Genomic DNA, 22,591 nt, shown 5'->3' on the forward strand with positions numbered 1-22,591 from the left:
AAGAATTCATAAGTTAATAAGTTAGTTGAAAATGTATAAGTTAGTTTTATAAATTAGTTAAAATGTAAATATTGTTGAGGAAAGGTTTCATCTAAAAAAAAAAAGTGAGGAGTGAGACCTCCTTTTCTCAATTAGCGATCTTTGACGCGATTCTTTTTCTTCCCCCCTTCATTCAAGCTTGTCTCTCACTCAGCGGCTGTGAGACATAAAACCACAACGAAGCTGCTCTCCCAGCTTAGCCTAGGCTAACATTCGTCTTTGTAAGTTTTAGTTAGTTTGTATATTGAATTTGAAAGGAAAATGTGCGTTTTGTTTTTGGCGAACTTTTTAATGGTGTTACTGCTATCCTGTTGAACCTAATCACACGTGGAAAAATACAATTGTACAACGTTTTAAATGTATTCATTTGTATATTTCACCACGATTTGAGTGCTCAATAAATTGAAGAAAAGTACGCCTTGTGTTTGGAGGATTTGTTTGTGGGTTTGCTGGCTGTTTAGCAGAATACCATCACTGACACTCAAGGCAACAAACGGGAAATTTTAGTGGTTTTGAAACCGCGACGTTTTCACACCACGGTAAACCGTGAAACCGGTAACCGGCACATGTCTAATCACATATGAAGTTAAGACTTGCAATGTGAGTTCTGGGCTGTAGCGGTCATTATTATGATGTTATATTGATAACTTTGAGCAAAAAGTTTAGATTGACAAATAACATAGTATTTAGTTTAACTGTAATTCCAAAAACCTATTTGATAATTTTATTCAGGAAAAAATGGCAGAATAGACAAGCCTAGATAATTTGGATTGGAAGATGATGTAAATATGATATGGATGAAACAGTTCACACATGGTTTATGTGTGTGTGCGTGTTTTTCAGAACTGAAACACCCTTCACTGACAGCTACAACTTCTTCTGTGAGACCGTTGTCCATTAAAGGATTAAAAGAGTTGACCAGGAAGTGCTGCGAATGGACAAGCTTGTGGAAATATGGCTTTATTGGGACCATGGAAAAAGTGCTTAGAAAATGGATTTCATTCCACTACGCTGGATCTATGCGTTCAATGCATTTTTTCAAAGCCAATACCCTCCTAACTTAGTCACCAGCCAGAAATGTATCTTGATGTGAATACACAAAAATACAGATCTAGTGTTGCTGTTTTTGCTTGTTTTAAGTGTTATATTAATTATGGCAACACAAAATCTTTATCAAATGTCATAAACACATCTACCAAACATTTGAAACAAGTATTGGTGCCTTAGTAGACACATAGGTGAATTCAGAATGAGAAATGTAGCTAATTTCTTGAAGGAAACACTTCAACATTAATGATTTGCACCCAGCACAATGAAATATATACTGAATTAAGCTAAAGGCTTATGTGTCATATATTAAAAATATCACAACCTACTATGCAATGAAATATATGAAATAAAAAATGCACACTATGATCATAAATGGCTGAAAATCAACCGAATTGCAACCACACCCTCCTAAATGTGAATCATGGCAAAAATGGAATCAGACAAAAAATTACAGGGTGATCAAAAAATAATGTGCCAAAATCATAAGGTGATACTTAAAAAATGAAAGACATCACAAAAGAAGTGATGGACACGTGTTGAAGATAACTTCCAAGTTTTATTTCATGTTTCACAAGTGCTCAAATGTGAGCACACCCAGCAGCACGGACAAAATCAAGCCACGATGAGAATTCCTATCAAACGTGTGCATGTCGCAGTTATTGTCTTGATTGCAACTGTTGTTCGATATTTCACATCATCAGTACTTGCTGGACGTGTTGGTATGTTAAAGACAAAGTTCATTATCCATCTTTATGGCACATAACGTATGTTATACACTAAGTGTATGTTCCACCACTTCCAGCAAATATTGATGACATGAAAGATCGAATAACAGACGCAGTCAACGCGGGAGGGAGGAATTCTCATGTCAACTTGATGTTGTCCATGCTGCTGGTGATGGCCATATTTGAGTACTATGAAAACATGAAATTAAACTTAGTTACTTCCTACATCTGTCCAAGGTAGAGTTTTTTTTTTTTTTTTTTTTTAATGTTTTTCGTTTTTGACATGGCATTATGATTTTGGCACAGCCTTTTTTAATCACACTGTATATACACAAAAGGTTGGAATCATTCAAGTATGGTACTGTTGGTACACAACATTTATTTAAACATGGAAGTGTCTCATACTATAAAAATACACATTATTACACATACAAATATTAAAAAACGAATTAAAAAATATATATATAGAAATAAAAAAATAGTAAAACTGTACATGACAACATTACTCCTCAAAATCGCTTTCATCAAAGTCATCATCCCATCAAAGTGTCTTCTGTTTCTTTGGAAACATTCTCACATGCTTGGCACCGATATAAATCAGTACAAGAAAGTTTTGCAGACATACAGGAATATCTTCCCGTGTCACAATTGGTTGCCTTTCAACTACAGTTGACTACTTTCAAAACAGTATCAGGGGCAGGATTTTTAGTCATCCATGTCACTGCCAACTGCCCATCCTCAATGTCCCACCCATTCCCAATGGGTGAAGGGGCACACATTTTACCTGTCAGACAACGTTTCATAATTGCTGCTTGATAGTTTGCTTGCAATGTTGGTACAGAGCATCAGTTTTGGGGGGAATAGAATGTTCTGGCAAGACTGACGAGGCCATACACTGCATTTGGCATCATTTTTGGCACATGAGTGGCCAAACAGGTGGCACACGTATTTACACAACTTGTTAAATGTTTGTAGGTCAAGTTTAAAACTGCTGCCCAGCTTTGCAAAACCAGTCAGGTATTCTTTTTTATGACGTGCAAAAGAATTACTTTTTTTTTGCCTTTGCCATGAAAGGCACAAGCAGAGTCACAACCTGTGAATGTATGGATGCCAATGAGTGCTGAACACACACTAGTGCCAGGAGCTGCAGAGACTAGTGTTGTATCGGTCGCGAACGAGTCGTTCTTTTTGAACGAATTGTTTGGGTGAACGAGACCGAACTAATCACCTTCTGCACTGATTCGTTCTATGAAGTTGGGGCTGCGTTTGCTGTGTGGGAGGGCTTTGAGCAAGCGGCAGCGTCTTCTGACATCGCACACGACCAATCAGACGCCAGCACCAACGCGGGCAGGGGAGGGCGCGGAAACAGAATCAGGGCATCTGTCACTCACTTCCACGTGTGGCCAATAAGCAGCCAGCGTGCAAGCAGGGGGCAAGACTGAGTTATGTCACTTCCCGTTCACTTACTCGGTCCTCTGGCTCCTGACCGAGCTTGTTGCTAACTTGCCTTTCCAGTCATGCGGTTAACGAGTCAAAAAATGAAAGGAAATGACTTTCTCACCTATTTGTTAATGTGGAGCCTATCATATGCTGCTCAAACAGACAAAAACACCACACAAACCTAGCGAGCATGGTTTAGTGTACTACTTTTCTCAACAGACTCGGGACTACATATGTGACGACATACTATCAAATTTACAGTAGTTTAAAACACTTGCGCAGGTAGCTACGAGGCAAGCAAAAGCTGAGCTGCGGTCGCGTGACGGCAGTGCAGGGGGGTGACAACTGCCATTGTATGGAGGCTTCATGGCAGCGATGTTTACCTCATATATGCACAGAAAAAAGAATATTTAGTATGATCACCATAATACTGATTTGCAATGAAACTGTATTACATGTCCATTTTTCCGAGTGTTTAATTTATTTTTTTTCTCGTGTCAGAGCGTGTCGGGTGTGGTTGGTTTGACAAATTATGTCCATCCATCCATCATGTGCTACTCAAGCGCCCAAAAACAACGCACGCGGGCACGGGAGATGTCGCAATATGTCTACATTTTTCTTAACAGACTAATGAGAGTAGAAAGGCAACATTGTAAAGAGCAAACCATTATTTCTCGTCAGCATTTGACAATCTGAGATGAGGGGACGACAGGGGAGCTGACTGGATTATTTTATTTATTAATACCAGTGATTTGCATTGAAACAGTCTATCAAAATGTAGTATTGTTTTCATTTCAGAGCAACACATTTGACAACTAGCTATTTACACTTTAGTTTTAACAATAGTTACCAAAAATAATAGTGATGAGCATAAAAACAAAAACACAACAGAGCGTGAGGTAAATATGATGTGTTGGCCGTTCCATAATTAGAAATTAAACTCTCGATTTATTTTTATTTTCGTGACAGCAAGCATTGTGTATGTGATCAAGATCATGCTAAAGAAAGTCCGTGCGCCCCCGTCCCCAAACCCCCACTCCACCCACAAAAGGAAAACGTTTAACCGTGTCCTAAATCGAAATGCAAGCACAAGCCATGACTTTGATCCAATAGAAATACGACAGACGACGCGGAAGTGCTCCCTCGCTTTTGCAGCAGCGAGAGGGAGACGAGGCTGGGAAAGCAGAATGATATCGTCTGTCACTCATTTCTGAAACTACCACGAGCGGTCAATGAGGAGCCTGTGTGCAAGAGAGGGAGGGACTAAGCAATGTCACTTCCCGTTCAGTTATACTGCGAAGCGGTCTTTGGTGATTCGTTCGGCAACGTCACTTCCCGTTCACTAACTGAACGATTCATTTGGGCGGGGAGGTGGATGAGGGGGGCGAACGATTCGTTGAACGATTTGTTTGAACGAGTCTTTTTACTGAACGAACTGGAATGGATTCGTTTCCTCAAGTGAACGACAGATCCCGTCACTAGCAGAGACCTTAGAGACGTCAGTCCTCGTTCTGTTGCCTCCTCCTGTGAAAAAATGCAATTTACACTGCAAATCTATCTGCAGACTTACAGCAATCACTGCCACGTCAGTATCAGGGCTTTTATTGACTACAGCTTGATGTTCTTGAGCCAAAAGGTTTATTTAACCATTGTCACCCATAACAGGTTTGCAATAAAAAGTTCTACTGGATTCACTTTCGACACACTGTACCCTATATACATTTTATAACAAAGTGGTATTGATATCTGGGCTAAAAATGGTATCGTTACAACACTAGTTTAAATAAGAATTTTTTGAGCATAAGTTAATAACAATTAACCTTGTAGTAAAGGCGTGCGTGTGGCTTACCTGTAGTGAATGTCGTTAAAAAACCCAGTCGACACATTTTCAGCAATATCCTTCGACGAAGCCTGGGGAGAAAGCCATTGTCTGACGCAACCACGCGGGCTGTGCACGTTTTTTCCAAATTCCTGCCCTTTTTCGCCCTTGGACAGCTGAGAGATACATATAACATCGTTTCGATGCCTTTTGACTGAATTTCGAATCCGTTTACTTATCTTTTGTTCATCTTCACTTGTGTCGTAGCTTGACATGGTCGCCGCCATGTTGTTTGTTTTACAAACCATAGCAACAATCCTCGTCTTCCATTGGTGCACGTGACCTAAAATGGCTTCACACACTGACGATACGACTCCGCCTTATCAATATTACTGCGCCACGGGAAAAAAAAAAAGACCGACACGAAAACGCTAATTGCTAAAAAATGACTGGAAACCGTGAGTAGAACTTTTTTTTGGGTACTAATTAGCATCATATGTAAATTATAATATAGAGGTCATGTAGATCCACTTTAGTGGAACGAACCAACACAATTTTCGCTCAGCCAATACAGCCTATAGGTAATTTTCTGAGATTCTTCCAGTCAGCTGATCGTCGCCTCCACCAGCTGGCTGCTTCCCCTCCCACTGTGACGACAACTGATCGACGCAGGACGAACCGACGACGTCACCGCCGCTGATTGGCCACGGAAAAAGGCGCCAAGCTTCTTAAACCTGCCGCTGTCAACGTTATGGGAGGTCGCAATTTGGCAGCATTCTGTCGCGTTCCTCCTCGCTAGCTGTTTGCTCGCCATTCACGCTCGTTTGCATTTTGATCGCTAGTTTGATACACTCCCGCTTTTTCGGTGAGGTCTTTTGTGTTTATTCATTATTGTTTTTGTTCACCTCTGTAAATAAGAGCACTGAAGCTAGTAAGGGTATGTCGCCATTTCTGTTCAACCCGTTTTCTCCTGTTTTGTATAGAGTAGGAAGTTAGGTTAGAAGCTGTGTTTTCTTTGTTCCTTTTACATGATCAGGGCTTAGTTAGCAGGTGGGGTTTGAGTGTAATTCCTTTTGTTTGTTGTTTTGGCCTGGGGTTACCCTGAAGTCACGCTTCCTCGGCATTTTGTACATATTCATTGCGAGTTTGATTATTGTGTAAATAAATTTGTGTCCACTTGTACTTTTTGTGTGGATTGTTTTATGTTACGCCTTTCGCGAGCCATCTTTGGCACGTAACATGATGTCACATCAAATCCTTTAATGGCGCATGCACCAAAGCAAAACCAAAAAAATGGCTGACTGCAGCGTTGTGCGTGGAGCTAACCTGTCAGGTGACAGTGATAAATCACTGGTAGAGTCAATCGCATGTTTTTTCAATATTTTTGTACTTTGTACTTTGTACTTTATTGTACTTTATTATAAGATGTACAGTTCCTGGACTTACAGTTACTGTTGTAGCCCGTAACTGCCTTTGTTTTGCCATAATTAACCAATATTGATTCATATACAGGGTGACCCAAAAAGATGCGTACCCATGAAAATTTCAATTGTGACTTTGATTAAAAAGCTATTTATTTCAAATTACAACCACACATTATTCAGTTTATGGAAGACCATTCACCAGAGTTTCAGCTATTTCTGTCAATTTTTGGTCAATTTATGGCTTTCCCAAGATGTGTTCCAAATGTCCACCATTCCGTTGCAAGCAAACCTGTACTCGTCTGACAAAGTTGTCAATCACTTTTACACACTCCTCTTTCGGGTTGGGAAGGGTTGTGAGAGCTTCACAATGGTTTCAGCAAGACGGGGCCACACCTCATACAGCCAACGAAACCATTGCTTGGTTGAGGCAGAGGTTCGAAGAGAGACTCATAAGCAGAAGATGCGATGTGGAATGGGCCCCGCACTCACCAGATCTTAACCCCCCAGATTTTTATCTGTGGGGTAGGCCTGAACGATATTGGAAAAAACTATTGTTGTGATTTTTTTGAGGTGTGCAATATATTGCGATATTATATTGCGATAGTAAAAATATATATATATATATATTTTTTTTAAATAATTTTTTTAAAGAAATTTTCACTAGATGACTTGAATAGCTGTTTGGAAATACTTTGCATGACACACCGTGACCACAGTGTATTCATATAATACCGTTTCATTTGTGAATGATTAAGATTGCTGTATTATTTTGAAGGGATCCAGGAAGCCATGTCTGCACAAAATAGATAATTTATTGAACACCACATTTGACACTTCAACAGCAGCAAATACATTAAATGACAAATAAAAGAGCAGGTGCATTCGTCCCCTAAGTTTTTGACAAAATATAACAATAAATAAAAACTTCAGTAAAATAACAAAAAAGTTGTAAACATATTTGAACAAAAATATTAAATATGACAAATAAGAGTTGTTCACAAACTATAACAATAAATAAAAACCTCAGTAAAACAATAAAGTTGTCAACATATTTGAACTTAAATATTAAATCTGTCAAATAAAAGTGCAAGTGCATTAGTCCCCTGAGTTGTTTACACAAAATATAACAATATAGAACTGCAAAACTGCAACAAAGTTGTAAAAATATTTAAAAAATATTAAGTATCAAAACTTTATGTGCAGCTGTACTATAGTTATTTGAAAAATACGATTTACAATTAATTTAAATATAAAAGAAACAAACTCAATTGAACTTGTAAATAATTGAACTGAATAACAGCAAATAACTGATGAATAACAGAACCATTTTAACTCCCAAATTTCCTGCCTTCCTGATAGCTGTCACATGAATAAAAAGAAGGAAAGACATTCCTGCAGCTGTGTTATGTATTTGTCTGCATATCGTCCACCTTCCTTGCTCAGCAATTCTCAACTGGGTCTCATGGGTTTTTGGCCAAGACTACTAGTTTATCCACCATTGCAGGCTTGAGACAAGAACGTTGGCACGTAACAATGTTCCCACCTGTACTAAAAAGCCTCTGATGGGAAGCTCGTAGCAGGAATGCATAGATACCTGCGTTTTAAATTAGGCCTGAACGATATATCGTTTAAACATCGCCATCGCGATGTGCGCATGTGCAATAGTCCCATCGCAAGGACGTGCGATAGTTTTTTAATTTCATTTTTTTAAATCCACAAACGTTTGTTTTGAGGAAGGAGAGGGAAAAAAAGCGCACAGCTTCTCTTTCTCTCCAGCAAGTCATCGGCTCCTCCCCCTCCCCCTGCAACAGCGGAGTGGAGGGAGGAGGGGCCGAACAGCAGAGCGGAGGGAGGAGGGCCCGTTCTCAAAGTGAAAGCAAGCAATCAACACGTTGGAGGAGCAAGGAAGACTGTATCCAAAAGGAGTTTTGGAAGTATTTTGGCAAGAACAAGACTATAAGGAACAAAAAACAGCCCTGTCGACAGTGCCTCGCCATGGTTGCCTCAACAAGAAGTAATCTGTCAAACATGTGGGACCATTTAAAACGCAGGTATCTATGCATTCCTGCTACGAGCTCCCCATCAGAGGCTTTTTAGCACAGGTGGGAACATTGTTACGTGCCAACGTTCTTGTCTCAAGCCTGCTATAGTGGATAAACTAATAGTCTTGGCCCAAAACCTATGAGACCCAGTTGAGAATTGCTGAGCAAGGAAGGTGGACGATATGCAGACAAATACATAACACAGCTGAAGGAATGTCTTTTCTTCTTTTTATTCATGTGACAGCTATCAGGAAGGCAGGAAATTTGGGAGTTAAAATGGTTCTGTTATTCATCACAGTTATTTGCAATTATTCAGTTCAATTATTTACAAGTTCAATTGAGTTTGTTTCTTTTATATTTAAATTTATTGTAAACCGTATTTTTCAAATAACTATATATAGTACAGCTGCACATAAAGTTTTGATACTTAATATTTTTGTTGAAATATTTTTACAACTTTGTTGCCGTTTTGCAGTTTTATATTGTTATATTTTGGGTAACAACTCAGGGGACTAATGCACTTGCACTTTTATTAGTCAGATTTAATATTTAAGTTCAAATATGTTGACAACTTTGTTGTTTAACTGAGGTTTTTATGTATTGTTATAGTTTGTGAACTCTTTTGTCATATTTAATATTTTTGTTCAAATATGTTGACAACTTTGTTGTTTTACTGAGGTTTTTATTTATTGTTATAGTTTGTGAACAACTCTTTTATTTGTCATATTTAATATTTTTGTTCAAATATGTTGACAACTTTGTTGTTATTTTACAGAAGTTTTTATTTATTGTTATATTTTGTCAAAAACTTAGGGGACTAATGCACCTGCTCTTTTATTTATCATTTAATGTATTTGCTGCTGTTGAAGTGTAAAATATTGTATTCAATAAATGATCTATTTTGTGCAGACATGACTTCCCGGATACCTTCATACAGAAATCTTCATCATTCACAAATTAAACGGTATTATATGAATACACTGTGGTCACGGTGTGTTATGTAAAGTATTTCCAAACAGCTATTCAAGTCATTTAGTGAAAATTTCTTTAAAAAAGATAGATCTTTTTTTTTTAATATCGCAATATAATATCGCAATATATTGCAAACCTAAAAAAAATCGCAACAATAGTTTTTTCCAATATCGTTCAGGCCTATTTTAAATGGTCCCACATGCTCGACGGATTACTTCTTGTTGAGGCAACCACGGCGAGGCACTGTCGACAGGGCTGTTTTTTGTTCCTTATATTCTTGTCGATAGCCAAAATACTTCCAAAACTCCTTTTGGAGACAGTCTTCCCTATTCAACGTGTTGCTTGCTTTCACTTTGAAAACGGCCCCTCCTCCCTCCGCTCTGCTGTTCGGCCCCTCCTCCCTCCACGCCGCTCTAGCAGGGGAGGGGGAGGAGCCGATGACTGCGAGCTGGAGGGAATGAGAGGCTGTGCGCTCTCCTTCCCGCTCCTTCCTCAAAACAAACGTTTGTGGATTTAAAAAAATGAAATGAAAAAACTATCGCACGTCTTTGCGATGGGACTATTGCGCATGCGCACATCGCGATGGCGATGTTTAAACGATATATCGTTCAGGCCTACTGTGGGGTTTCCTCAAAGACAATGTATACCAGGGAAATCCACAAACAATTGAGGAACTGAAAACTGCCATCACAGCAAAAATAAGAGCCATCCCGAAAGAGGAGTGTGTAAAAGTGATTGACAACTTTGTCAGACGAGTACAGGTTTGCTTGCAACGGAATGGTGGACATTTGGAACACATCTTGGGAAAGCCATAAATTGACTAAAAATTGACAGAAATAGCTGAAACTCTGGTGAATGGTCTTCCATAAACTGAATAACGTGTGGTTGTAATTTGAAATAAATAGCTTTTTAATCAAAGTCACAATTGAAATTTTCATGGGTACGCATCTTTTTGGGTCACCCTGTATATACACTCACCAGCCGCTTTATTAGGTACCCCTGTCCAATTGCTCGTTAACACTTAATTTCTAATCAGCCAATCACATTGCGGCAACTCAGTGCATTTAGGCATGTAGACGTGGTTTAAGACAATCTCCAGCAGTTCAAACAGAGCATCAGTATGGGGAAGAAAGGTGATTTGAGAGACTTTGAACGTGGCATGGCTGTTGGTGCCAGAAGGGCTGGTCTGAGTATTTCAGAAACTGCTGATCTACTGGGATTTTCACGCACAACCATCTCTAGGGTTTACAGAGGATGGTCCGAAAAAGAAAAAAATTTCAGTGAGCGGCAATTCTGTGGGCGAAAATGCCTTGTTGATGCCAGAGGTCAGAGGAGAATGGCCAGACTGGTTCGAGCTGATAGAAAGGCAACAGTGACTCAAATAACCACCCATTACAACCAAAGTAGGCAGAAGAGCATCTCTGAACTCACAGTACGTCGAACTTTGAAGCAGATGGGCTACAGAAGCAGAAGACCACACCAGGTGCCACTCCTTTCAGCTAAGAACAGGAATCTGAGGCTACAATTTGCACAAGCTCATCGAAATTGGACAATAGAAGATTGGAAAAACGTTGTCTAGTCTGATGAGTCTCGGATTCTGCTGCGACATTCGGATGGTAGGGTCAGAATTTGGCGTCAACGACATGACAGCATGGATCCATCCTGCCTTGTATCAACGGTTCAGGCTGGTGGTGGTGGTGTAATGGTATGGGGAATATTTTCTTGGCACTCTTTGGACCCCTTTGAGCATCATTGGAACGTCACAGCCTACCTGAGTATTGTTGCTGACCATGTCCATCCCTTTATGACCACAATGTACCCAACTTCTGATGGCTACTTTCAGCAGGATAATGCGCCACGTCATAAAGCTGGAATCATCTCAGACTGGTTTCTTGAACATGACAATGAGTTGACTGTACTCAAATGGCCTCCACAGTCACCAGATCTCAATCCAATAGAGCATCTTTGGGATGTGGTGGAACGGGAGATTCGCAACATGGATGTGCAGCCGACAAATCTGCACCGTGTGATGCCAACATGTCAATATGGACCAAACTCTCTGAGGAATGCTTCCAGCACTTTGTTGAATCTATGCCACGAAGAATTGAGGCAGTTCTGAAGGCAAAAGGGGGTCCAACCCGATACTAGCATGGTGTACCTAATAAAGTGGCTGGTGAGTGTATATGGCGCATTGGATTAAAGGGCGCACTGTCTGCTTTTGAGAAAATTGAAGGCTTTCAGGTGCGCCTTATAGTGCGGAAAATACGGTAGTCTTACAATGAGGTAACTTGGTTACTTACTCAATTATTCTATGGGAGAAGTAATTAGATTCTTAATTCATTAAAGTATAAACTAAATACTTTTTTAAGCAGGACTAACAACACTGGTCGCCGTATAAAAATCTGAGCCAAAGGAAGAGATGCTATGGAGCTCAGCATGCGCCGGTATGGGATTTTGACGGTATGATAACCTTAAAGAGATCCACGGACATAAAGACTTGTAGTTCTTAAAAATCCATGTTAATATGAGTCAGAATAATTTGATATTATAACCCCTCTCAATGTTTTTGTTTTTAGAAAATTTGTAACATTAGCTTAACTAGTCGGTCGCCATTGTTGTCGTCTTCGTAATGCACTCTGGGAAGTGACGTCAACGGGTCATGTCGTCTGTCCAGCCGTTTCGATTTGAACCCCAGCTGAATATTAATGAGCAGGACGCAGTGTCGGTATTTCACAAAGCGATCCTTTTTTGGAAACCGCGGAGGCGAACAATACTGACGTGACATTTCTGCTCCTCGTTTTACACATGGAAGCATTTTTAAACATTACCTTTGAATTAGGGCTGTCAAAATTATCGCGTTAACTGCCGTTAATTAATTTTTTAAATTAAATTAAATTAAATTAAAAATATTTGACGCAATTAACACACTAGGCCCGCTCAGAGAGATTTAAATGTCAGTACAGTGAAAGGCCAACTTGTTAATTGTGTTTTATGGAGTTTTTCCGCCCTCTGCTGGCGCTTGGGTGTGACTTGCATATGTTATGTGGCGTAATGTCGCCCTCTGCTGGCGATTCAGTGCAGCTGATTATTTGGGTTTCGGCGCGCTTTTCTGACGTGATTATATGTCGACGCGAACTCACACTAATAGACAGTGCTATTCAGACCAGCTAACGTCCGCATCCAGTATTTAGTGGCAGTTGTCATAGCCCCATCACACTGTTTGTGTCTAATACATGCATCGTTTGTGAGTTATATTCTTCCTTTGTTTATATTCATTAGCATTAGATAGTTATTGATGATGTGTATTTGAATTTGTTCACATATATGGTGAAATGCAGTTACATTGTTAGATGCTTGTGAGCTAATTGGCTAGTGCTACTGCTCAAATGGACACGTGTGTGTACATTTTATGTTATTTTGTGATTTATGCAAGTTATTGACACATTGCCTTGTTATTTTCAGTTTTACAAAAATACAAGAAACGTGCTCCTGTCAAAAAGAGATGACTTCAGTAAAGCCCATGCAACTTTGCCACACCATCTGATTTCTTTTTGGAACTTATGTTCGCTATCTGTCAATTTGTGTACTCACACACATTGAGGACAGAATAGGGCTACTAGTTTATTTTTTGATTGAAAATTTTACAAATTTTATTAAAACGAAAACATTAAGAGGCGTTTTAATATAACATTTCTATAACTTGTACTAATATTCATCTTTTAAGAACTACAAGTCTTTCTATTCATGGATCACTTTAACAGAATGTTAATAATGTTAATGCCATCTTGTTGATTTATTGTTATAATAAACAAATACAGTCCTTATGTACCGTATGTTGAATGTATATATCCATCTTGTCTTGTCTTTCCATTCCAACAATAATTTACAGTAAAATATGGCATATTTTATAGATGGTTTGAATTGCGATTAATTGCGATTAATTACGATTAATTAATTTTTAAGCTGTAATTAACTCGATTAAAAATTTTAATCGTTTGAAAGCCCTACTTTGAATACATCCTGAGTAGAAACGCACAATTGCTGGAATAAGGGCTACACAACAGCAAAGACTGCAACAATTGTTGGGCAGTAGTTTGGAGGAACGTCAATCTGGAAGGACAATTTTGGACCGCAGACAGTTTCAGCCCCCAGTATCAGTTGTGCGAGAGGAAACAATAAAGGGCATGATGATGACAATGGCTTCTCTGTGCGTTACCTCAAGAAGCCACTTTGCATACAACAGGGGGGAGGATGTTAGCATCATCCGAGAAGGACCACCTGATTACTATAGATGGGTAGTACCTACTCCTGCCGACTATGAAATTACAAAGTGGGGGGGACTTCCTCTTCAAGATCTAGTCATTGATTTTGTTTCCCTGATTAAAAAACAAAGACAAAAAAAAAAAATACTTCCCCTGCTCCAAAATTGCCCAATTATCTCCCCTTTGTTGATTTGAATAAAATTTGTGTTCCAAAATGTGACTTGAAGTGTTTGTTATTTAATATGTATGGGTGTCCAAAACATTTAGGGTGTTAAAATTTGCCCTCCTGCTTAAACAAAACACAAAAAAGATATTTTAAACTTTCAAATCATGTATCACACATGCATGTTGGCATTTTTGTAATTTGGTAAAATTGGGGGAGTCTCGGAACGGTACTTGAGATTTTTGCACCATGTGCTCGTCTTTCACACAATCATGGTGGATATGCTTGTTCTGCAAACGCTCACTCTACACACACTTGCGTTTCCTACGTTTACACATACAGTGGGGCAAATAAGTATTTAGTCAACTACTAATTGTGCAAGTTCTCCCACTTGAAAATATTAGAGGCCTGTAATTGTCAACATGGGTAAACCTCAACCATGAGAGACAGAATGTGGGAAAAAAACAGAAAAGCACATTGTTTGATTTTGAAAGAATTTATTTGCAAATCATGGTGGAAAATAAGTATTTGGTCTATACAAAAAGTTCATCTCAATACTTTGTTATGTACCCTTTGTTGGCAATAACGGAGGCCAAACTTTTTCTGTAATTCTTCACAAGCTTTTCACACACTGTTGCTGGTATTTTGGCCCATTCCTCCATGCAGAGCTCCTCTAGAGCAGTGATGTTTTGGGGCTATCATCGGGCAATTTGGACTTTCAACTCCCTCCTCACCAGAGGTTGCGCTAGACATTTTCGTTGTCTGTCATTTTGACTGACAGGGTCATAAAAATCCGGTCATAGTCTATTTTTACCGGTCACTTAAATTTTTAAAATGATAATGATGACATATTCAATAGTATTTATTTTTCATTCATTTTTAATTAATATTGTAACGCTTGCTTGGCGGCGAAAAATTAAGACACGGGAGTCGTGGTATTTTTCTCCCTTTTTACTCTGCTTACCGCCAACAACTCCGCCCCCAAAGAAAAAGAGGCAACGATATAGACCCCAATCACCAACGTCACACAATGATCTTAATTGTGGTTGTCAGCTCAAAATCTTCTAAATATATATTAGATGCATCTTACCAGATATAAAATGACTACTACATAGTCTGTGGTGATCGTTTGGTGCCCAGATTTCTTGTCGAATTACAGCAGTCCATCTCGCTCTCATCCTCCCGGGTCTCTCAGAATACGGTAGAACTTCAAGTCTCTCCGTCTATCTTTTCTGTTACAGCAACCAACCGCCACACACGCCTTCACCATTTTGATTATTAATATTAACGAGCAGAAAAACACGCCGTAATAGGAGGCATGTACGTAGCGGTAAACATGAACAGCTGACACACAATATGGCGGCTCCAGTCAGGGGGGCGGAGTTGTGGCGTCATGTGATTGGGCGGCAATCTTGTCCATCAATTGGATGACGCGCTGGCACACCGGGTGCACCAATAAGAACCTCGCGTTGATGTGTCAATCACGGTGCCGCCGCCAGACCCCGGTGACGCTACAATATTCTGACAAAAGAGCCAACGACGTCATGCATTAAGAGAGACAATAGCTAATTAATATCGCCACCCTGTGGTCTGGGGTGTGAATTGCAACCTGTCAAAATGGCGGACGGACGTCAGTTTTTTCCGTCACCGTTTTAAAAAACCAGTCAACGACGGAAAATATCTGGTTAACGCGACCCCTGCTCCTCACCCCGTGGCGTCAAAATAATAATAACACGAGCGGGGAGCAAAAATCCCAGAACCACACGGGGGGACCTAGTGAATGACCTACAGAGAGCTGGGACCACAATAACAAAGGCTACTATCAGTAACACAATGCGCTGCCGGGGACTCATATCCTCATGTCCCCCCTGCTGAAGAAACTACATGTCCAAGTCCGTTTTCGGTTCGCTAGAGAGCATTTGGATGATCCAAAAGAGGACTGGGAGAATGTGTTATGGTCAGATTAAACCAAAATAGAACTTTTCGGTAGAAACACAGGTTCTCTTGTTTGGAGGAAAAAGAATACTGAATTGCACCATACCCACTGTGAAGCATGGGGGTGGAAACATCATGCATTTTCAGATGAAACCAAAATAGAACTTTTTGGTAGAAACATAGGTTCTCGTGTTGGGAGGAGAAAGAAGACTGAATTGCTTCCAAAGAACACCATACCCACTGTAAAGGATAAGGGTGGAAACATCATGCTTTGGGGCTGTTTTTCTGCAAAGGGACCAGGACGACTGATCTGTGTAAAGGAAAGAATGAATGGGGCCATGTATCAAGAGATTTTGAGTGAAAATCTCCTTCCATCAGGGAGGGCATTGAAGATGAGACGTGGCTGGGTCTTTTAGCATGACAATGATCCCAAACACACAGCCAGGTCAACAAAGGAGTGGCTTCGTAAGAAGCATTTCAAGGTCCTGGAGTGGCCTAGCCAGTCTCCCGTTAGAAAATCTGCGGAGGGAGTTGAAAGTCCGTGTTGCCCAATGACAGCCCCAAAACATCACTGCTCTAGAGGAGATCTGCATGGAGGAATGGGCCATTGAAATACCAGCAACAGTGTGTGAAAAGCTTGTGAAGACTTATAGAAAACGTTTGGACTCCATTATTGCCAACAAAGGGTACAAACAAAATATTGAGATGAACTTTTTGTATTGACCAAAAACTTATTTTCCACCATGATTTGCAAATAAATTATTTAAAAATCAAACAATGTGATTTTCTTTTTTCCCCACATTCTGTCTCTCATGGTTGAGGTTTAACCATGGTGACAATTACAGGCCTCTCTAATATTTTCAAGTGGGAGAACTTGCACAATTAGTGGTTGACTAAATACTTATTTGCCCCACTATACATGTGTTGCACCACTCACACTGATGTGCCAATGTCAAAATGAATCAAGTCATATCGTCAAACAACAAGGATTGGACACACTATCGCATCAAAACTAAACGGATGGAACGGATGCCACCAAATGTCAGTTCCGGCTTCTTCAGAAAGAGCCCCACACTCCCCTTAAGGTGAGTAACGTGATACTCACAGAACAGCGAGTGTGATGTGAAGTCGTCACTCTCTGATGGTCGAACGAAGAGGTTGTCAGCTTGGAATCCTTCTTTTGAACTGCTCCTGCTGCCAGACGGAGGCTCTGCCCCTGTGCTGGCCTCACTCGGACCTCCATCTTCACCCTTCAAGGGCTCACCAGTCCACATGGGGATGTCCATCACCTCCACTTTAACATATGGAGGGTGCTCTTCCCCCTTTTTGAGGGGATGAGGTTGCTGCTGCTTCTCAATTTGAGTGTTCTCCATTTCAATGAAATACTCCTCCTGTTCCTCTTTAATGTGAACAAATTCTTTCTCTACGTTCTTGATGTATAGTGACTCTTCCTCATCCTCAGACTCCTGCAAGACCAAGACCATAATCACACATTGTTGACTTTGGGGCATTTATGGTCACTTTCTGTTGATTTTGGGTTACAGGACAGGAAGTGACCCAGGGTTTCCTCTACATAGAAAGGATTGTGGCACGCCGCCACACCAAAATAAAAGCTGCCACGTGAGATTTTTTTTTTTTATTTAACTATACATTCTACTTTACAATTTGTATAATATTACATCTAAAAGTATATATATCCGGTTTTGTCAGTAACGCTTTTCTGGAATCGGATTACCGTAATTTTCGGACTATAAGAAGCTTTTTTTTCCCCTTCAGTTTGAATCCTGCAGCTTATCGCCCAGTACGTCTTTATTTGTTGATTTATTTGGGTTAATAGGCAACACCACCCTTCTAGCATGCATTGCAGTGCTACAGATGTAAATAACAATCAAAACCCATTGTCTTTGCTAATTATTTGTTCAGTTACTGTTCCAGTTGTTTCATTAATTGCTTGTTATGGTATTTGGCGTCATAAGCCTGTCAAAATTATGAAATGAGACTACCATGGGCATTACTGAATTCTTATGACAGATGTCATTAAGTGTCACCCAGCAAATACAATTGTTCCCTTTTTACGCCTTACTTTGAAAATCGCATCAGTTCTCTTATTGTTAACTTGCGCCCGAGTTTGTCAGAGTGGAGTTAGGGAGAAAAATCTGATTTGATGAATTCTGGTTTGAGCCTGTGAAAACAACCTTAGCATGGCATCGACGTAACGTTGAGGTTTTTTATGGCGTGTCTTTGACCAGAATCGTCGCGTCCTAGCCTAACGTTTCTACGTTACTGATGTCACTCGTTGTAATTTCAGATGTGTATTTTGAAGTATTTTGGAAAGAAAAAAAATTTCTGAAGATAGGGTCAGGTGACAAAAAGACTATTATTGTAGTGGTAATGTAGATCGTCACGTTCTGAAATATTTAACTAGCTTGCTAATAAAATATTTTGGAACGTGAGGCTCACCCTCCCAGGTTCTGAAGGTATTTAGCTCTCACGTTCAGAAGAGTATAAAAACTGAATGAGGCAAGATCACAGCTGGAGATGAGAGATCAGGAAGGCGCACTTAAACCAAGGAAGGAGAACGGAGAAAACGGGGAATCTGGCTGGGACGCAACATGGACAGAAAAAGCTACGTTCAAGTCCTGGCTGACCACACAACTCAAGGTGAGTATTAAGAATTGCGCAACTATTATTTTTCTTAATCATAATCATATTGTGTGAGAGAATTTTACTCATGCTTAAAACACAACCATTATACATCATATTTTGTATGCTTTTGTTATGCTTGCACGAGAGCATTATAGCATTAATCTGTTAAGTTTGCCTTCACAATATGTCCAAATATGGACTCTAATTTTCCTGTTGTTTTCCAATATGCCCTGAATGTATGTATACAATGTGGCAACTGTGGCTTATCAAACCTCGTCCCAGCCACAGCCGGTGTTTGTCAGAACACCGGTGTTCAAGGTTATAGCTTGCGATTAAAAATTCGAATGCCTTGACAGCATCACCTTTAACATCCAAAATGAATTCTCAATACTGGGATCCGTCTGTCATGTGCAGTTTACGTATCAACAAAGTGGACCAACCTTCTAATCTGTGAAGGACCTTTGCGTGCATTATTTTGCACATAGTCGAGTCTTTGTGACGTTGGGGCTCCTCTTTTACCTCCTCGAACTTTACTGCAGCCGGCGTCGTTCTGCCGGACATTTTCTGAACGCTTGACGACGTGCCTTGTAGCTTTGTTAGCGGTTGGCCAGCTAGGCTAGGCTAAAGTAGGTCGCAAACTTTCAACGAGTGCTGAGACTTGAAGACTGATGTTTGAGTCCGTAATGCGGCTAATGCCAGACACGTCGTCGAGGCTTCGATTTAGTTAAGTGACTAAAATTAACGAAAACAACAAGACGCGCACAAAGAAAAAATGTTCCACCTTGGCGAGTCTTCTCTTTTGCATTTCCGACCAGGATTGCATGCCCACATCGACGCCATTTCCTCCCGAGGGATGACGGGAGATATAGACATTAATGTGATAGATTCAACGATCGAAATACATTTAAAATGTATTTTTTTTTATCGGTAGGGGATGTGAGGTACACCCTGATCCAAGCAATGCATGTGTACACACAAAAGAAAACGTTAAGACTTTATTTAATCATGAATAAATCTTAGGCGGGCCTCGATTGGTTCTGCGCATGCGCGTAAGCACCGCCCCCACTTGAGCCACGATGCCTCAAGAGTGATTTATGTGGTAGATTCAGACATATAAAAACATTATTAATCAACCTAGAGCAGTGCTTCTCAATTATTTTCTGTCACGCCCCCCCAAGGAAGACGTAAATGTTTCGCGCCCCCCCAAACTCTCTGCCGCCACTGTAAATAGTATCATTTGTCTACAAAATTACTATTATAAATACGCATGTGCCTAACATCGTGTCCTTTTTTCTAATAAAGAAAAAAAAGTAACATAGATCAACTTATAATAAAGTATAACTTTATTAACAGTTTTGTTTGTAACAGAGAAGACTTGACGTGCATCAATTTGCCTGAATTTAAAAAAAAAAAATTCACATCCAAACTAAAAAATACACTCAATGTACATTTTTGACCATTTGATACAGAAAAATAAAATGTAATAAAATCAGTAAATAATAACAAATTAAAATTGATTAGAAACATTCACTCATGAGGACAATGTGCCAAAAAATTTGACCGAAAAAACAAATCTGAATAAAAGAAGAAGAAAAAAAGTGTCCTTGGACAGGACAGTTTTTATTTTTGCTGCTCACAGTATTTACCTCCTTTGCAATGGTGTGGAGTTATTTTGCAATTAGCATGCTAACTATGCTCACTGGCTTACTGATATAACACTGACAAAGCAGGACGATTGTTGGCAATATTCGGCACGTTTTCACTGAAAAAATCAAGCGGCTTAACAATGAGATTGGGGTCTAATGTCTTTAAGTGGCGTCTTAATTGATTTGGCTTCTGGCTGTCTGCTATAATTATTTTTAGACACAGTAAACAGTGGTCTTTCATCATCACCCACTGTATTAAAAGTCAAAGCTAAAAGGCAAACGGCACGAAAAAAGCGCATTCACGGCGGCCGAGGTAGAACCGTAGGTGAGGGCAGTCGTCGTGACGATCCCAAGCCGAAAATGGCACTTCTCGGGCGGCGACGTGAGAACCGGACAAGACAGTGGGTCGCTGCTTGAGTGAGTCCGGTCGGAAAACAGCTTTCGAAAACGGCGGTGGCACACTGCTCTTCATATCTGTTGTCTGTGTGTGCTGAGTGCTCTTCCTTAGTTCAAAAATACTGCGCGCACTCTGAAAATGAGAGCGCGATTGCCACCTACTGAGTGGATGTGCAAGTACACTTTATTTCAGTACGGCAAAAAAAAAAAAGAAAACATGTTCCCCGAGGTCACATGCGCCCCCCCCTGGCATCGCTCTGCGCCCCCCAGGGGGGCGCGCCCCACTATTTGAGAAGTACTGACCTAGAGACAAATCGAAGAATAATTTTTACGTCCGAATCTCTAAAAAGCCTTCGAAGGAAGTGACGTAGTGCAGTCACGCGAGAGACGGTCGCAATCGGGTAGCTATCTGCGCATGCGCGTTAAATTTTTTTTTTTTTTTTATTAATCGCAAACTTTAGTGCATACTGCCATCTACTGTATAAAAATGTACACCACCTACAGTTTACCTCCACCCTTATCTGTGTATCAATATAGTAATAATAATTATTTAAAAGAATTGAAAAAGTGCTTTCCTTACATACCTAAATGTCTTTCTCTCCCATCACCCCAAGTAACCCCTTCAGAGACAATTCACGCTGGTAAAATTTAAAAGAAAAACTTTAAACCTTACGGACTTTGTTATAACATACGTTTCTCAATGGTATTACAATTAGAAACTGTTATTGTAATAATGTACGAAGGCTCCAGAGTCCTAGATTTGTATAGTGAGTATAGTTTAGTCCTTAACAGTAACAACTAAAAAGAGCCTCTATTTTGACTTTTTTATATTTAGTATATATATACAAAATTTTGTTAAAGCCCATTTTATGATTTAATTCTGCAGCTAAATCCGACAATAAAATGTTTTTGTTTTGTATTCATTTTGGTATATTCGTAGTTTCATGTAATTTGTTGTGATTATAAAAAACAAAACATTATCACTGTCAAATTTATTTTTGTAATATTTCGACCATTTTATAAGGGTTCAAGGATTTTTATTGTCTCATCAGTTCACATTTACATGTTAATGGTGAGAAATTAGAACTCCGGTCCCGTTTTAAAAGTCAATATAAATGCAGAGTGAGTATAAAAGAGCAAAATTGTAAGGTGCATACAAAAATAACAAGCAAGAAAGACAAAAATGCTGGATAGAAGTATAAAAGTACGTAACTACGAAAACAATTTAGCAGTTGGCTGACTTGGGCCTGTTAGGGGCTAAGATGTGCGTGAGGTACAGTATATAGATATGATCATAAGTGATATGATTGTCTTTAAAGTGATTTCAGTGATTAAAGCGAGTCCAGTAATATTGGGTGTGTGTGTGTAGGGGGGGGTCCTATGGAGCATGGCAAGAGTTCAACAGTCTGACAGCTTTAGGGAAGAAGAACAGAAAATCTATGATAACACTGAAAACTATGTGGCAGTCATTCTACAGTAAGAAATACATAATACAAACCTACAAATGCAGAAATATGATTAGAAATACTCTTGAGGATAATCAGTAGAGAAGGTGAATAAATAAATAAAAGCTGTAAGGTGACATTTATTGCTGTATTAAATTTAGGAAAAAAATAAAGTTTCATAGGAAAGCATCCAATGATTATGCCGTAGATTGAAGAAAACAAAATCCCTTAAGCTGAAACAGTTTTAATGGACATCTGTAGAACAAACTCAAACCAAAACATTAAAGTTTAATGCATTGGACAGCAGGAACGACTGCGGTATCCTGTAGGTGTTTCCTCCTCGCTGTAAAACGCCGTTACTTTACCCCTTTTCCCCTCTTCCAACAAATCCTATAAAAGAACATGAAACACTGAGAAATACTGTTTCCAAGCACTGTGGCTTTTCCACCATGTCTATACTATGTTGAGATTTTAAGTGTCTCTAATGACACAAAAATAAGCTTACACAGTGCAACTCACCTCGTGGGAATTGTTTGAACTGCTCCCCATACCCATGGCAGATCTCAATGGTGTACATGTTGTAATAC

General features: G+C 39.6%; 2 protein-coding genes across 7 annotated transcripts in view; one reads left to right on the forward strand and one right to left on the reverse strand.

Moving 5' to 3' along the window:
• Positions 1–19,363, reverse strand: part of LOC130929084 (zinc finger protein 585A-like) — a 33,407-nt gene extending 14,044 nt beyond the window's left edge. Inside the window, exons 1-2 of one of the 2 annotated variants that reach the window (XM_057856005.1) lie at positions 19,299–19,363; positions 16,977–17,337 (exon numbers count right to left, since the gene is read on the reverse strand). In XM_057856005.1, the coding sequence (XP_057711988.1) occupies positions 16,977–17,337; positions 19,299–19,340 (403 nt within the window). In that variant the 5' untranslated portion in view covers positions 19,341–19,363. Of the gene's footprint in view, positions 1–16,976; positions 17,338–18,957 lie in introns of both variants that reach the window. The other variant, XM_057856006.1, reaches the window with a different exon arrangement.
• Positions 18,385–22,591, forward strand: part of LOC130929087 (zinc finger protein ZFP2-like) — a 60,107-nt gene continuing 55,900 nt past the window's right edge. For 3 of the 5 annotated variants that reach the window (XR_009066802.1, XR_009066803.1, XM_057856016.1), the window contains exon 1: positions 18,385–18,532. Coding sequence is in view for 3 of the 5 variants with exons in the window: in XM_057856016.1 (XP_057711999.1) it covers positions 18,484–18,532 (49 nt within the window). In the remaining 2 variants the exon portion in view is untranslated. The remainder of the gene's footprint in view (positions 18,533–22,591) is intronic. The other 2 variants (XM_057856014.1, XM_057856015.1) reach the window with 2 other exon arrangements.

This window comes from Corythoichthys intestinalis, chromosome 13 (genome assembly GCF_030265065.1).
Source record: "Corythoichthys intestinalis isolate RoL2023-P3 chromosome 13, ASM3026506v1, whole genome shotgun sequence".
NCBI lineage: Eukaryota > Metazoa > Chordata > Actinopteri > Syngnathiformes > Syngnathidae > Corythoichthys > Corythoichthys intestinalis.